Source organism: Sphaeramia orbicularis, chromosome 20 (genome assembly GCF_902148855.1).
Source record: "Sphaeramia orbicularis chromosome 20, fSphaOr1.1, whole genome shotgun sequence".
In the NCBI taxonomy this organism is placed as follows: domain Eukaryota; kingdom Metazoa; phylum Chordata; class Actinopteri; order Kurtiformes; family Apogonidae; genus Sphaeramia; species Sphaeramia orbicularis.
The window spans coordinates 908,694-925,290 of record NC_043976.1 but is presented as its reverse complement, the minus strand read 5'-3'; the positions used below and the strand labels follow the sequence as shown (position 1 = coordinate 925,290).

Sequence of the window (16,597 nt, the reverse complement as noted above, 5' to 3'; positions counted from 1 at the left end):
CATGCAACTAGCAAGTTCATCAGCAACTCTCTGAGCAGACGACACGGAAGTAACGCGCCGCATCGCTATGACGTCCAGGTACTGTAAAGTTGGTAGTATCCTGTACTGGAAACGGTCTCCAGGAATAGGACCTGGTACCAGAGTCAAGTCGAGTCAAGTCGGTTCCATGTAGTGGAAACGCAGCATAAGAGTCCCTGCTTCTGGGTAGGTATTCCAAACGGCCCTGAAAACCCCTGGGCAGAGCTTAAAGGTTTACTGGATGCTGATTTTTTTTATACCTGCTCTAAAGACGAATAGGAAATGGTAGATGTCGGGAGAATGGACGGATTGTACAATCAGAAGGGTAACACACAAGTGGACGGACACAGATGTCCAGACACTGCTTGGATCAGTGGTGGGTCCGACTCTGCAGTGGAGACACGCAGCCAAGAGGAACAAGAAAGAGGATGTTCCTGTAAACCCCGCCCCACTACCCTTAACTTCCTGCTGTGGAAACATGCCTATAAATATTCAACCAATCACATCCGGGCACTGACTTGGTGACGTCGTTGTGTTCAGCCAGCTGTCGGTCCAGAGATCGCAGAATCAGCGGCTTCACCGGGACGTCGTCTCCTGCGCTGCGTCCCGCTTCCTGCTCCACCTGGGACATGGAATGTGATTGGCTGAGGTAAACTACATCGACGCCCCTCCTGACAACTGAGTGGCGCTCATACCTGAAGCTGTTTGTACTGCAGGTGAGAGTACGTCCACAGAGGGATGTCTTTGGTCACGGACAGGACGACGCCAACCAGTTTATTGATCACACTCTGAAACACAAACACAATACAACAAGTGTCGTCTGAAGTCATGAGACATCGCTGCGTTATTGACATTTTGACTGGACCTGAGCCTCGGTACCTGGATGTCATCGAAGCTCGGTCTGAGGACGATGTTGGGGATGGCGAGCTGGATGGAGGTTCTGAACAGAGGAGGACTGAAGGAGGAGGAGGAGGAGGACAGGTCTCTGACATGAAGCCTCCTCCTCAGAGCATCCAGAGATGAAATAGGGGCTGTGAGGAACAAGACATGAAAGACTGAACAATAAAGATACAAGGAAAGGAGACAAGAGGATGAGGAGGATGTGGATGAAGAGGCCGACCTTTAACCAGAGCTTCAGTGTTACGGTGACACAACTGACCAATCAGGTTGTAGTAACGACATGGAAGGCAAGACAGACAACGAGTCTTATGTTTAGAGTCGGGATGGAGACACTGGAAGGATCCCTGGGGGGCGGGGGGGTGGGGGGTGGGAGAGAGTTAATATAATATGTTTAATATGTATTTAGTGATGACATAAAACATTGAACTGATGGATCCGACGGTTCTGGCAGATTCCATGGTGCTGATGGTGCCGGTTCCTCCCATCAGCGTCTCCTCTCCAGGTTTTGTGTTTTACCTCCAGATTAACGGCCTCTGTCGGCTTCATCTTCATCTTCAGCTCTTCAATCATCTCCATCACATACTTCTGGACCTGCTCACTCTGCCTGCACAGACGGTGGCACATGTTAACAACCACATCGGTCCTGTGTCGGTAGACCGGTTCTGGTCCTGGTTCTGGTTACCAGTGGAGCGTGGCGGCTGCCGTTTGCACGGTGCTCTGTGTCTGCTGAAGCAGATCCTCAGGTAACACCGCCGACTCTTCAGGAAGGACCAGGAGAGGACAGGACGCCATGGCCTGAAGCAGACCCCCAATCCGACACTCCAGCAGGTCTGTGGACGCCTTGGACACCTGGTCCAGGTCTCTGAGAGCCTGGAACACGCCGTCTGTAACTGAACACCACACAGAACCACCATGGAAATGTCCTCTACGTACACCTGAAACACCTGAAACACCTGGGCCATACGACCACTTCATTTCTCAGTTAATGGGCCTCATGCAGCAATTAAAATAAGCCGAAATAGGATAGAGAATGAGACAAAAACAAAAATAAGATTAAAAACAAGATGAAAATGACACAACGGATGCAACAAAAGAAAAGCAGGTCAAATGAAAAGCGGACATGAAGATGTGTTAGTTACATGTGTCCGTGTTCAGGGACGTCCAGGACAACGTGGTGAGTCCAGGAGACAATGACGCCTCCACCCGGTTGATGAACGGCTGCATCAGAGGGAGGAGGAGAGGCGGTATCCTAGCAACCACAGAGCTGTAGTCCTGGAGCAGGTCTGAGAGCCTGGACCAGGACCGGACGGAGGTTTTGGAAAGGACAGGACAGACAGAGGAGAGACAGAGGACAGACAGAGGCCAGACAGAGGACAGACAGAGGACGTGGGTCCAGGATGGTCAGACTCTTCTTGTCCCATTTACTGTCAGTGTTTGATTCAATGAACAGTTGCTGTTGTTTTCTCACCGGCTCTGCAGAGCTTTGAGCACTGACTCTCTGGACGTCAGCTGGTGGACCGCCTCCGGGACAGCCACGCCCAGTTTGGTCATCCAACGAACCTCCTGCAGCACCTCCAGCACCATGGGGTCCAGGTTTACAAAGACCTCCTGGGAGACAGAGACAGGTTTAGACGTGGGTGTCAGTTTGAGAATCAGTGAACCTATTTACGTCCACACCAATACTCCGACCTGTACCTGATTTATGGAGTTTTCAGATTATTATTGATCATATAAACAGGATCTGCTTTATCAGATAACAGCAGTAATCTGATTATGAGAAATCAGATTAACACGCCTGGATGTGTCCCCAGTACTCTGGTGTCTTCATGCATGTATACAGCTTAATCTGATTTATTTAGTTCTCTTACATCTGCACATGTGAAAAAAAATAGTTCCAGTGTCCCTGTCCGTCTGCGTCTGTTCTATGTGGATCAGAACCAGTTGAATGTGTGAGGTTGTCAGGTTCTGTTCTACGTTCCCGTCCTGTGGTCTGGATGCAGATCAATGTAACAACAGAAGTTGGCGGGACTTTCACTGGAGAACTCAACTCATTCAATCAAGTCCATATATGACTTCTATCAGTGATCAATAGGAACTAGACTGATATCTGGAACCATTTACATGTTATAAACCATCAACATATGGACCATTATGAGTAAACATACATTTTTAATATTTACAAAATTCATCAAATATTCAAAAATCTAAATTTCTCAAACCTGTCAACAAACTTTGTGGACATTTTCCCAAAGAAGATACAGATAAAACTTTAAATGAATCTGACCAATTAAAATCATGTAAAATAGAAGCTGTGTAGTTAAACATGAGTGGAAGACAATAAGCACACACACATGCACATCTGGGAGAAAAATCTAAGTTTGTCTGATTCTATTCTGTATGCACTCATTTGTTCGCTTATTTCTGTGATGTAGAATACGTACTTGTTTTAAAAATATTGGACTTGTTTTCTAGACACACTGGTCCTTAAGTCATAATAGGATCATGAATTCAAACCGTGTTACTTCAAATCTGTGTCAATAAGTTCAAAAGTTTCCAGTATATTTTCCTAAATGTTGACATCAGTGTACCTTCATATGTTATTTAACACATCAGAGGCACACTTAAGTGAATTTCCTGTGGGAACCGCATGTTATGCACTTTGGTGTAAACCTTGTCAAAATCAGTAACATTTTGATGAAACCGTGTCACCAAGCACATTTTTAAATATATTTGGTCACAAATTTTATTTTATGACATCATCATCATTACTATGTTTAAGTACTTACAAATACCTACTGACATATGTGACACACATTGGTATAGGTTGTATACGTACAACGTTAGAGCCCATTGAACACCAAACATGGACCCGTGTTACTGCTGGATCTGACCCACATGTTTGTACTAGGGATGTCATGAGAACCAATATTTACGATACTATTTGATACTATGACGAAAAAAGAACCGTCCATACTCATTTTTTTAAGAATCGATACCATCTGTAGACTACTACTCTTTCGGAATCGATGGGGGCAGTACTCTCCGACAGAACACATGCAACAGGTACAGGAACTAATGAAAAAATGGACGCAGCTAATGCTCCGCCTCGTCTAATGGACAAATAAGGACCAAAAGTTGTGTGGAAGTATTTCAGGTAGACGACCATGACATGGTTATGGACACAATTAAACCGCTGTGCAAATGCCGCCACTGCGGAATTCAAACGAAGGGGGGGAATACAACGACAACCTAGCAAAGCACCATGAAGACAGACACCCAGATCTGTTTAAAGAACTCAAGGTGAGTTGTGTTATTCAGCATTAAACATCTGACATATGATACCATCAGGGCTCCACACTGGAACTGGTCCGACACAGTTTTTACAGCCTGGCCGGTTCGGACCACCACTGATACGAAATGTCGACAATAAGAAACTATACCAGCGGTCACTAACAGGCGGACCGCGGTCCAGGACTGGACCCAGAAGCCGTCCCATACTGACCTGGACCTACAGCCAGTGGTGGAGCGCTTCTATTTGAACCAGCGAAGCTTACAGTAGAGTAGATGAGGAAACACACAGACCAGTTACATGAATGTAGAACCATCCCACATGATACCACTCAGCCAATCACATCTGTGCAGTAAACAGGGACTGACAGTGCAGACAGATGAGAGTTAGAGGCAACAGCAATATTCATTTACATGCAAATACTTTAAGTATTTCTTGTTTAAGTTTATGGGTTATGATTTTTTTTTTTTTCCCCGTGGTATCAATTTGGTATTGAGAATTGTGTACTTTTAGTGGTATCGGAATCGATTCCTAAGATTTTTGGTATCGTGACATCCCTAGTTTGTACTCTGTAATGAACCCAATAATGGACTGAAACCAGGGTCTAACTGATCTAAACCTGGGTTTTTCATCTATCACATTCCTCAAGTGCATGTAAACACGTCAGACCTGATTATTCCAACTGTCTGATTCTAACAGTTATCAGATGTTCGTGCTCGTGGAAACGGGTCCAGTGTGAGTGGGCGGTGAATGCGTGGTCACCTTGGTGTTGTCGTGTCTGACCAATAGGGTGGTGTTCAGAGCGTGCGGGGCGCCCTCTGCAGCCTGTGACCACGCCCTCAGATACACCACCTCGTACTGGAGCAGCGCCGCCGCCGTCTTATTGTAGTTCTGGATGACCCGGGTCAGGTCCGGCCCCTGCAGAGACAAACGGGAGGGTTTTCACCTGACGTTTTATGAATCATACACACTGATGACTGAAGATGGTGTCAGTTTGGACCTTGAGGACGTCCAGCTTCTTCTTCAGGATCAACATGGGAGCTTCAATCTTCCTGAACAGCTGACGACACCACAGCACCCGACCGGTGACCTGAGATAGACCCAGGAAAGACCAGGATTATTCAAACTCAGATTAGTGGACAGTTGGTGTAAACAACCCCCAGTACAGCAGCTAAATTCACTTCAGTAATTGCATCTTGGTATATTGTTTTTATTTCGACTATGTGAAGGGTAACTTCCAGTTTGGACATAGCGGACTTTTATTTTGAAGAGTAGCTTCCTAACTTGACATCAAAAAGAGGAAAAAACAATAAAAAAAAGAGCAAAGGAAGTTCAACACAAAGTCAATTAATTGTTTTGTATTAGCTGCCCCTCTGAAGAGGCACATGGTACATTTGTGTTAAATTTAGAAATGTAACTGAATATTTTGTGTCTCTCACTGGTTTATTCATTTGTCATTTAATCTAGCAAGCTAAGCTAATGTTTATTGTTAGGTTTCAGTCAAGCTAATCCTCATAGTTGTTTTGCTAAGGTGAAATGTAAGTGTTTTGTAATTACATGTGTTTGTACTGTGTGTTCCCTTAGCTCTTACAGTTTATTTAAGGAATTAGTGCCATTAAATCTGAAAATTACCAGTGAAGTGTCATCTTTCATTGGGGGGGATGGGGGGGGGGGGTTGCTACAGTTACCATGTGTTTTCATGGTGTCCCTCAACAGACATGGCAATTCAATACAAACAATGGCAGTCAACGTAAATCAGTCAGTCAACACAATGAAAATAATAACTGTGAAATAAGTCTGGTTGTAAAGTGTGCTTTTGATCATTTCCTGTTTTACTGATGTTCTTCAGTGTCATTTCATAACTTTTTGTTTCCATTTGTTAACATTTTGTGCTCGTTTTCTTGTATCACTTTCATTTTGTCTATTTAATGCTTGGTTGTTTTACTTTATTTCACTGAGCCCGTTCACATCCACACTAGTACTCTGACCATTCTCGGATTTCTGGAGTTTTTACATTATGATTGATCACATCAAGAGTATAATCTGATCTGTTTTATCCAATAACAGCAATAATCTGATTATGACAAACCAGATTGGATTTACCCCCAGTACTCCGATGTCATCATGCATATATGTACAGGTAAAGATGATGAATTTAGTTCTGTTACATCTGCCATTTTTAAAAATAATTAAATCGTATAAAACAGAACTGACGTAGTCAAACGTGAGCAGAAGACAATAACAGTAAGTTTGACTCTATGTCAACAAACAAAAACAAAACAAAAACTGAGTACAACAATGAAAAAAACTGACAAAACTGAAGACAAATTGAGTAAAATAATGAACAAATCTAAATGTAAACTGAATAAAGTAATAGAAAAATGAATGAAACCAAACAATGTGAGTTGAAGACAATAACAGGAAGTTTGATTCTACATCACTACATATGTATGAACTCTGAAATAAATCTGATGATGGACTAAAACATCTAAACCAGTGTTCGTGGATTATCATATTTCTTAAGTGCATGTAAACATATCAGATCTGATTATTACAATTATCTGATTACTGGTGCATTGACCCATGGGGATCCACAGATGTGGTCGTTTTTATGCTGTTGTGTATTCATTCATGCTGTACCACATTTGTCCAGCAGTCACCACGAAAGTGTTCTGGCCATAGCAACGTGATAATAAGGCTATTGGAGCCAAAATTACTGAAATCTCTCAAAATATTGGTCCTGTCAAGTTGCCATTTTCACTAGTCTGTTCATTGACCAAAAACACATAAGTATGACAAACTGCAGCAGCTCTTTCTGGATTTTGTGTGAACCCTCGGACCAAGGTTATTATCATTAAAGAAAACTAACAAAATGAGGAAAACAAGAATTTTAAAAACATTTTCGTTAACTGAAATAAATAAAAACTATATTTAAAAGACAAAAATGATAACTAACTGAAACTGTATTGTGTGTTTATAAAACTAACTAAAACGTATAAAAAAAATGGATAAAATTCCCTTTGTTTTCGTCGTTGTCAACATCAGATTGATATGAAATCGATTTATTTCCCTCAAGCAATTTTCTCTGCTGGCACCATATGATATTTAAGGGTCCGTCACTTGTGTTCACTTGTGGTTTCCAGTCGTCTTCTGGTCCCCACTCTACCTGGAAACATGGAGACTAAAGCAGCAGAGTCCTGTCTGGGATTGATTTAAATACGACCACAGACAAGAAGAGAAAAGATATAAAAAAACTAAAACTGAACTAAAACTAAGCATTTAGGAAAAAAATGAAAACTAACAAAAACTAGCAAACCTGCTCTAAAAACGAATAACAAAATTCATTGTTGAATATTTGATTGTTCTTCTAGTTGCAAACGTCCTGTGTCAGGCTTTGTGAAGTGTTCATGTGTTTGATCGTAAACAGGGGTTTAGCGTCTAAAAGGTCCGGGGCAGGTTTGGGGTCGGGGTTTTACCGGCGGCAGGTTGCGTCCGAGCGGCGGCTGGTGTCTGTCCCTGTGGTAGGTCTTCTTCAGCTGCTCCAGCTCGTGGCTGTAGCGCTGCAGCAGTAGGAGGTAATGGCCCTTCAGGTCCAGACGTGCCGTCGGGCCCGTCTCGAACACCGCCAGCAGCTCCAGCATCCGGCCAATCTGAAAACACAAGGGCGGAGTCACGGTCACATGACAAGGCTGAGGGTCGTCAACGCCGACAGACTCCATAAGCTGATCCGAGGCCAGAAACGCTGAGGGGATGGAGCTGGACTCTGATGGTGGACCAGATCAGGACAACACTGGACCAGTCCACTCAGCCGGTCCATGATGCACTGGTCAGCCCACCCAAATGCACCGGTCAACCACACAGGAAACCACTCGCTCCTGTTTGCATCAGACTGTTTAATTCCACGAGAACCACATCATTTATATTAAACATCAATTTATGCACTTATTTATGTATAGTTCATATATTTTCATATTGATAGTTGTCTAGTACATGTATATATTGTAAATATGCAAATATTATGTCAACTTAAATTTATATAAATATTTATATAAATGGTAGTTATTTTCATTTTTCTGTTTCACACTGTCTATTTTCAGCCTGTCTTTCCCTGCACTTTATATTTGGAACTTACTGCTGTCAACTGTGAAATTTCTTTATGATATACAGGGTGGGGAAGCCAAATGTACACTGAACATTTAGTTGTTTTTTCTCAGCAGACACTACGTCAGTTGTTTTGAACCCAAACATATACTGGTGTCATAATCATACCTAACACTATTATCCATACCTTTTCACAAACTTTTGCCCATATGAGTAATCAGGAAAGCAAACGTCAAAGAGTGTGTGATTTGCTGAATGCACTCGTCACACCAAAGGAGATTTCCAAAATAGTTGGAGTGTCCATAAAGACTGTTTATAATGGAAAGAAGAGAATGACTATGAGCAAAACTATTACCAGAAAGTCTGGAAGATACTATTAAAGAAGAATGGGAGAAGTTGTCACCCCAATATTTGAGGAACACTTGAGCAAGTTTCAGGAAGTGTGTGAAGGCAGTTATTGAGAAAGAAGGAGGACACATAGAATAAAAACATTTTCTATTATGGACATTTTCTTGTGGCAAATAAATTCTCATGACTTTCAATAAACTAATTGGTCATACACTGTCTTTCAATCCCTGCCTCAAAATAGTGTACATTTTGCTTCCCCACCCTGTATAATTGTACAAACTGCTGTTCTGTGTTTTAATAAACAGTATAGACAGACAGACACAGACAGACAGACAGACAAACTGACAGACAGACACAGACAGACAGACAGACAGACAAACTGACAGACAGACAGACAGACACAGATAGACAGACAGACAGACAGACAGAGACAGACACAGACAGAAAGACAGACAAACTGACAGACAGACACAGACAGACTGACAGACAGACACAGACAGACACAGACAGACAGACAGACAGACAGACAGACAGACAGACACAGACAGACAGACAGACAGACACAGACAGACAGACAGACAAACTGACAGACAGACAGACACAGACAGACTGACAGACAGACACAGACAGACAGACAGACAGACACAGATAGACAGACAGACAGACAGACAGACACAGACAGACTGACACAGACAGACACAGACAGACAGACAGACAGACACAGACAGACAGACAGACAGACAGACACAGACAGACACAGACAGACAGACAAACTGACAGACAGACACAGACAGATAGACAGACAAACTGACAGACAGACAGACTGGCAGACAGACACAGACAGACAGACAGACACAAACAGACACAGACAGACAGACAGACAGACTGACAGACAGACAGACAGACTGACAGACAGACACAGACAGACAGACAGACTGACAGACAGACAGACTGACAGACAGACACAGACAGACTGACAGACAGACAGACACAGACAGACAGACAGACAGACAGACAGACAGACAGACAGACAGACAGACAGATTCTTTTTGTTGTATTGATCATTTCTTTCCTGTTCCCTTTTATGATACTTGAATGAACCAACTGTAACACAATGATCCTCCACAATAATACAGTATTCTGGTTCTGGTTCTGGTTCTGATGAGGCAGTGTTCACTCACAGACAGAGACTGACTGAACCAGAACGACAGCAGAGACTCCAGAGACTGGAACAAACCCTGGACCTGGACCTGGAAGTCTGTGTAGTCCCTGTCAAACTGAAACACACACACATATTAAACTGAAACACACACACACATATTAAACTAAAACACACACACACACACACACACACACACCTACACACACACATTAACCTGAAAGACACACACACACACACACACATTAAACTGAAACACATGTTTGTTAACTCTCCCCCTGGTTAACACTCCTTCTGGTTAACGCTCTCTATGGTTAACTCTCCCCCTGGTTAACTCTCCCCCTGGTTAACTCTCTCTATGGTTAACTCTCTCTATGGTTAACTCTCCCCCTGGTTAACTCTCTCTATGGTTAACTCTCCCTCTGGTTAACTCTCCCTCTGGTTACTCTCTCTATGGTTAACTCTCTCTCTGGTTAACTCTCCCCCTGGTTAACTCTCTCTATGGTTAACTCTCCCTCTGGTTAACTCTCCCCCTGGTAAACTCTCTCTATGGTTAACTCTCCCTCTGGTTAACTCTCCCCCTGGTTAACTCTCTCTATGGTGAACCCTCCCCGTGGTTAACTCTCCCCCTGGTTAACTCTCTCTATGGTTAACTCTCCTCCTCGTTAACTCTCCTTCTGGTTAACTCTCTCTATGGTTAAACCTCCCCCTGGTTAACTCTCCCTCTGGTTAACTCTCTGTGACGGAGCGACCCCGTCACTGAGTCTCCGCTGTCTCCTGCTACGTGCGGAGCACACGCGACCCGGCACACGCACACACATACAGGCACGCGCACACACACACTCATGTCATTCAGTCTCTCCCCGTCCGTGTTTGCACTCATTCATCAGTTCGCCATTCACACTCTCTTCTCCATCCAAACTATAGCGCAACCGAGGGTGCACACTCGGCCGCATTTTTCAAGTAATTGCATACATATCTACAACAGTTCAATCACTTACCTGGGTCCGTATTGTCTCGGCGTTCTGCCATGCCCGCCACGTCACTCAAAGGGACAAGAACGAGGGGTCATTTCCGGGGCATTATTATGGGGGAAATCTCGCGCGGTTTCCAGTCATGTGATTTAATTATGTAGTGTTTTTGGTTTTCTGTATTTTTTATTTCAAGGAAAAAGGTATTTTGGTTTGATATTTAATTGGAAAATCTATTGAATTGTGAAGTGTTATATGTTTATTTTAGTTGTGAATAATTGTGTTTAAAAACACTGGTAAAAATACATTTTGTTAAAAAAGTCTTTATTTGACCGGCCCATAAGGAGGGGCTTAGCATTTAAAAGGAGGCTGCTGAAGCCCTGGTGAGTGAGTCTTCTCAGAGTTGCAGAGTTGGCAACTGAGCTGTTGATTCTGAACCTTGGTGAGATTTTTTTTTTAGTGTGTGACAATTTTTTGGTGAGTTATGGAAGAACTCTGTTTAAATGCATTTTTTTTTTCTTGAACTTTGTAAATTTGTAAATAGTGTTTTTTTTGTTTTTCCATTTTTTTTTTTTGACTTCACTTGTAAATATTGCACTGCACTTTGGGAGGCCGACGGCAAAATAAACCACCACCATTTTTGCACTTTCAACTACGCCTGTGGTGTTATATTTTTGAGCAGTGTGAGAAAGAACCCCGTTACACTCTCCCTCTGGTTAACTCTCTCTATGGTTAACCCTCCCCCTGGTTAACTCTCCCCCTGGTTAACTCTCTCTATGGTTAACCCTCCCCCTGGTTAACTCTCCCCCTGGTTAACTCTCTCTATGGTTAACCCTCCCCCTGGTTAACTCTCCCCCTGGCTAACTCTCCCTCTGGTTAACTCTCTCTATGGTTAACCCTCCCCCTGGTTAACTCTCCCCCTGGTTAACTCTCCCTCTGGTTAACCCTCCCCCTGGTTAACTCTCCCCCTGGTTAACTCTCCCCCTGGTTCACACTCCCTCTGGTTAACTCTCTCTATGGTTAACTCTCCCTCTGGTTAACTCTCCCTCTGGTTAACTCTCTCTATGGTTAACTCTCCCCCTGGTTAACTCTCCCCCTGGTTCACACTCCCTCTGGTTAACTCTCTCTATGGTTAACTCTCCCTCTGGTTAACTCTCCCCCTGGTAAACTCTCTCTATGGTTAACTCTCCCTCTGGTTAACTCTCCCCCTGGTTAACTCTCTCTATGGTTAACCCTCCCCGTGGTTAACTCTCCCCCTGGTTAACTCTCTCTATGGTTAACTCTCCCCCTCGTTAACTCTCCTTCTGGTTAACTCTCTCTATGGTTAACCCTCCCCCTGGTTAACTCTCCCTCTAGTTAACTCTCCCTCTGGTTAACTCTCTCTATGGTTAACCCTCCCCCTGGTTAACTCTCCCCCTGGTTAACTCTCCCTCTGGTTAACCCTCCCCTGGTTAACTCTCCCCCTGGTTAACTCTCCCCCTGGTTAATAATCCCTCTGGTTAACTCTCTCTATGGTTAACTCTCCCTCTGGTTAACTCTCCCCCTGGTTAACTCTCTCTATGGTTAACTCTCCCTCTGGTTAACTCTTCCCCTGGTTAACTCTCTCTATGGTTAACTCTCCCTCTGGTTAACTCTCCCTCTGGTTAACTCTCTCTATGGTTAACCCTCCCCCTGGTTAACTCTCCCCCTGGTTAACTCTCCCTCTGGTTAACTCTCCCTATGGTTAACCCTCCCCCGGTTAACTCTCCCTCTGGTTAACCCTCCCTCTGGTTAACTCTCCCTCTGGTTAACTCTCTCTATGGTTAACCCTCCCCCTGGTTAACTCTCCCCCTGGTTAACTCTCCCTCTGGTTAACTCTCCCTCTGGTTAACTCTCTCTATGGTTAACCCTCCCCCTGGTTAACTCTCCCCCTGGTTAACTCTCTCTATGGTTAACCCTCCCCCTGGTTAACTCTCCCCCTGGTTAACTCTCTCTATGGTTTTCTCTCCCCCTTGTTAACTCTCCCCCTGGTTAACCCTCCCCCTGGTGAACTCTCTCTATGGTTTTCTCTCCCCCTTGTTAACCCTCCCCCTGGTTAACCCTCCCCCTGGTTAACTCTCCCCCTGGTTAACTCTCTCTATGGTTTTCTCTCCCCCTTGTTAACTCTCCCCCTGGTTAACTCTCCCTATTGTTAACCCTCCCCCTGGTTAACTCTCCCCCTGCTTAACTCTCCCCCTGGTTAACTCTCCCTCTGGTTAACCCTCGCCCTGGTTAACCCTCCACCTGGTTAACTCTCCCTCTGGTTAACCCTCCCCTGGTTAACTCTCCCCCTGGTTAACTCTCCCTATGGTTAACCCTCCCCCTGGTTAACTCTCCCCCTGGTTAACACTCCCACTGGTTAACTCTCTCTATGGTTAACCCTCCCCCTGGTTAACTCTCCCCCTGGTTAACTCTCCCTCTGGTTAACTCTCTCTATGGTTTTCTCTCCCCCTTGTTAACTCTCCTTCTGGTTAACTCTCTCTATGGTTAACCCTCCCCCTAGTTAACTCTCCCTATGGTTAACCCTCCCCCTGGTTAACTCTCCCCCTGGTTAACTCTCTCTATGGTTAAACCTCCCACTGGTTAACTCTCCCTCTGGTTAACCCTCCCCCTGGTTAACCCTCCCCCTGGTTAACTCTCCCCCTGGTTAACTCTCCCTCTGGTTAATTCTCTCTATGGTTAACCCTCCCCCTGGTTAACTCTCCCCCTGGTTAACTCTCCCTCTGGTTAACCCTCCCCCTGGTTAACTCTCTCTATGGTTAACTCTCCTTCTGGTTAACTCTCCCCCTGGTTAACTCTCTCTATGTTTAACTCTCCCTCTGGTTAACTCTCCCCCTGGTCAACTCTCTCTATGGTTAACTATCCCTCTAGTTAACTCTCCCTCTGGTTAACTCTCTCTATGGTGAACCCTCCCCCTTGTTAACTCTCCCCCTGGTAAACTCTCCCTATGGTTAACCCTCCCCCTGGTAAACTCTCCCCCTGGTTAACTCTCTCTATGGTTAACCCTCCCAGTGGTAAACTCTCTCTATGGTTAACTCTCCCCCTGGTTAACTCTCCCCCTGGTTAACTCTCCCTCTGGTTAACTCTCTCTATGGTTAACCCTCCCCCTGGTTAACTCTCCCCCTGGTTAACTCTCTCTATGGTTAACCCTCCCCCTGGTTAACTCTCCCCCTGGTTAACTCTCTCTATGGTTTTCTCTCCCCCTTGTTAACTCTCCCCCTGGTTAACCCTCCCCCTGGTGAACTCTCTCTATGGTTTTCTCTCCCCCTTGTTAACCCTCCCCCTGGTTAACCCTCCCCCTGGTTAACTCTCCCCCTGGTTAACTCTCTCTATGGTTTTCTCTCCCCCTTGTTAACTCTCCCCCTGGTTAACTCTCCCTATTGTTAACCCTCCCCCTGGTTAACTCTCCCCCTGCTTAACTCTCCCCCTGGTTAACTCTCCCTATGGTTAACCCTCGCCCTGGTTAACCCTCCACCTGGTTAACTCTCCCTCTGGTTAACCCTCCCCCTGGTTAACTCTCCCCCTGGTTAACTCTCCCTATGGTTAACCCTCCCCCTGGTTAACTCTCCCCCTGGTTAACACTCCCCCTGGTTAACTCTCTCTATGGTTAACCCTCCCCCTGGTTAACTCTCCCCCTGGTTAACTCTCCCTCTGGTTAACTCTCTCTATGGTTTTCTCTCCCCCTTGTTAACTCTCCTTCTGGTTAACTCTCTCTATGGTTAACCCTCCCCCTAGTTAACTCTCCCTATGGTTAACCCTCCCCCTGGTTAACTCTCCCCCTGGTTAACTCTCTCTATGGTTAAACCTCCCACTGGTTAACTCTCCCTCTGGTTAACCCTCCCCCTGGTTAACCCTCCCCCTGGTTAACTCTCCCCCTGGTTAACTCTCCCTCTGGTTAACTCTCTCTATGGTTAACCCTCCCCCTGGTTAACTCTCCCCCTGGTTAACTCTCCCTCTGGTTAACCCTCCCCCTGGTTAACTCTCTCTATGGTTAACTCTCCTTCTGGTTAACTCTCCCCCTGGTTAACTCTCTCTATGTTTAACTCTCCCTCTGGTTAACTCTCCCCCTGGTCAACTCTCTCTATGGTTAACTATCCCTCTAGTTAACTCTCCCTCTGGTTAACTCTCTCTATGGTGAACCCTCCCCCTTGTTAACTCTCCCCCTGGTAAACTCTCCCTATGGTTAACCCTCCCCCTGGTAAACTCTCCCCCTGGTTAACTCTCTCTATGGTTAACCCTCCCAGTGGTAAACTCTCTCTATGGTTAACTCTCCCCTGGTTAACTCTCCCTCTGGTTAACTCTCTCTATGGTTAACCCTCCCCCTGGTTAACTCTCCCCCTGGTTAACTCTCCCCCTGGTTAACTCTCCTTCTGGTTAACCCTCCCCCGGGTTAACTCTCCCCCTGGTTAACTCTCCCTATGGTTAACCCTCCCCCTGGTTAACTCTCTCTATGGTAAACCCTCCCCCTGGTTAACTCTCCCTCAGGTTAACCCTCCCCCGGGTTAACTCTCCCCCTGGTTAACTCTCCCTCTGGTTAACCCTCCCCCTGGTAAACTCTCCCCCTGGTTAACTCTCTCTATGGTTAACCCTCCAAGTGGTAAACTCTCTCTATGGTTAACCCTCCCCCTGGTTAACTCTCCCCCTGGTTAACTGTCCCTCTGGTTAACTCTCCCCCTGGTTAACTCTCCCTCTGATTAACCCTCCCCCTGGTTAACTCTCCCTCTGGTTAACCTTCCCCCTGGTTAACTCTCCCCCTGGTTAACCCTCCCCCTGGTTAACTCTCTCTATGGTTAACTCTCCCCCTGGTTAACTCTCCCTCTGGTTAACTCTCTCTATGGTTAACCCTCCCCCTGGTTAACTCTCTCTATGGTTAACTCTCCCCCTGGTTAACTCTCCCTCTGGTTAACTCTCTCTATGGTTAACCCTCCCCCTGGTTAACTCTCCCTCTGGTTAACTCTCTCTATGGTTAACTCTCCCCCTGGTTAACTCTCCCTCTGGTTAACTCTCCCCCTGGTTAACCCTCCCCCTGGTTAACTCTCCCTATGGTTAACCCTTCCCCTGGTTAACTCTCCCTCTGGTTAACCCTCCCCCTGGTTAACTCTCCACCTGGTTAACCCTCCCCCTGGTTAACCCTCCCTCTGGTTAACCCTCCCCCTGGTTAACCCTCCCCCTGGTTAACTCTCCCTCTGGTTAACCCTCCCCCTGGTTAACTCTCCCCCTGGTTAACCCTCCCTCTGGTTAACCCTTCCCCTGGTTAACCCTTCCCCTGGTTAACTCTCCACCTGGTTAACCCTCCCCCTGGTTAACCCTCCCCCTGGTTAACCCTCCACCTGGTTAACCCTCCCCCTGGTTAACCCTCCCCCTGGTTAACCCTCCCTCTGGTTAACCCTCCCCCTGGTTAACCCTACCCCTGGTTAACCCTCTCTCTGGTTAACCCTCCCCCTGGTTAACTCTTCACCTGGTTAACCCTCCCCCTGGTTAACCCTCCCCCTGGTTAACTCTCCCCCTGGTTCACACTCCCTCTGGTTAACTCTCTCTATGGTTAACTCTCCCTCTGGTTAACTCTCCCCCTGGTAAACTCTCTCTATGGTTAACTCTCCCTCTGGTTAACTCTCCCCCTGGTTAACTCTCTCTATGGTTAACCCTCCCCGTGGTTAACTCTCCCCCTGGTTAACTCTCTCTATGGTTAACTCTCCCCCTCGTTAACTCTCCTTCTGGTTAACTCTCTCTATGGTTAACCCTCCCCCTGGTTAACTCTCCCTCTAGTTAACTCTCCCTCTGGTTAACTCTCTC

General features: G+C 45.7%; 1 protein-coding gene across 1 annotated transcript in view; it reads right to left on the bottom strand.

The window, feature by feature from the left end:
- Window positions 1–16,597, bottom strand: part of dnah5l (dynein, axonemal, heavy chain 5 like) — a 132,037-nt gene that overhangs the window by 99,382 nt on the left and 16,058 nt on the right. The window contains exons 12-23 of the mRNA XM_030123886.1: window positions 9,838–9,933; window positions 7,684–7,857; window positions 5,208–5,297; window positions 4,970–5,125; window positions 2,387–2,526; window positions 2,058–2,209; window positions 1,601–1,808; window positions 1,435–1,522; window positions 1,139–1,262; window positions 898–1,049; window positions 714–806; window positions 537–640 (exon numbers count right to left, since the gene is read on the bottom strand). Of these exons, the coding sequence (XP_029979746.1) occupies window positions 537–640; window positions 714–806; window positions 898–1,049; window positions 1,139–1,262; window positions 1,435–1,522; window positions 1,601–1,808; window positions 2,058–2,209; window positions 2,387–2,526; window positions 4,970–5,125; window positions 5,208–5,297; window positions 7,684–7,857; window positions 9,838–9,933 (1,577 nt within the window). The remainder of the gene's footprint in view (window positions 1–536; window positions 641–713; window positions 807–897; window positions 1,050–1,138; window positions 1,263–1,434; window positions 1,523–1,600; window positions 1,809–2,057; window positions 2,210–2,386; window positions 2,527–4,969; window positions 5,126–5,207; window positions 5,298–7,683; window positions 7,858–9,837; window positions 9,934–16,597) is intronic.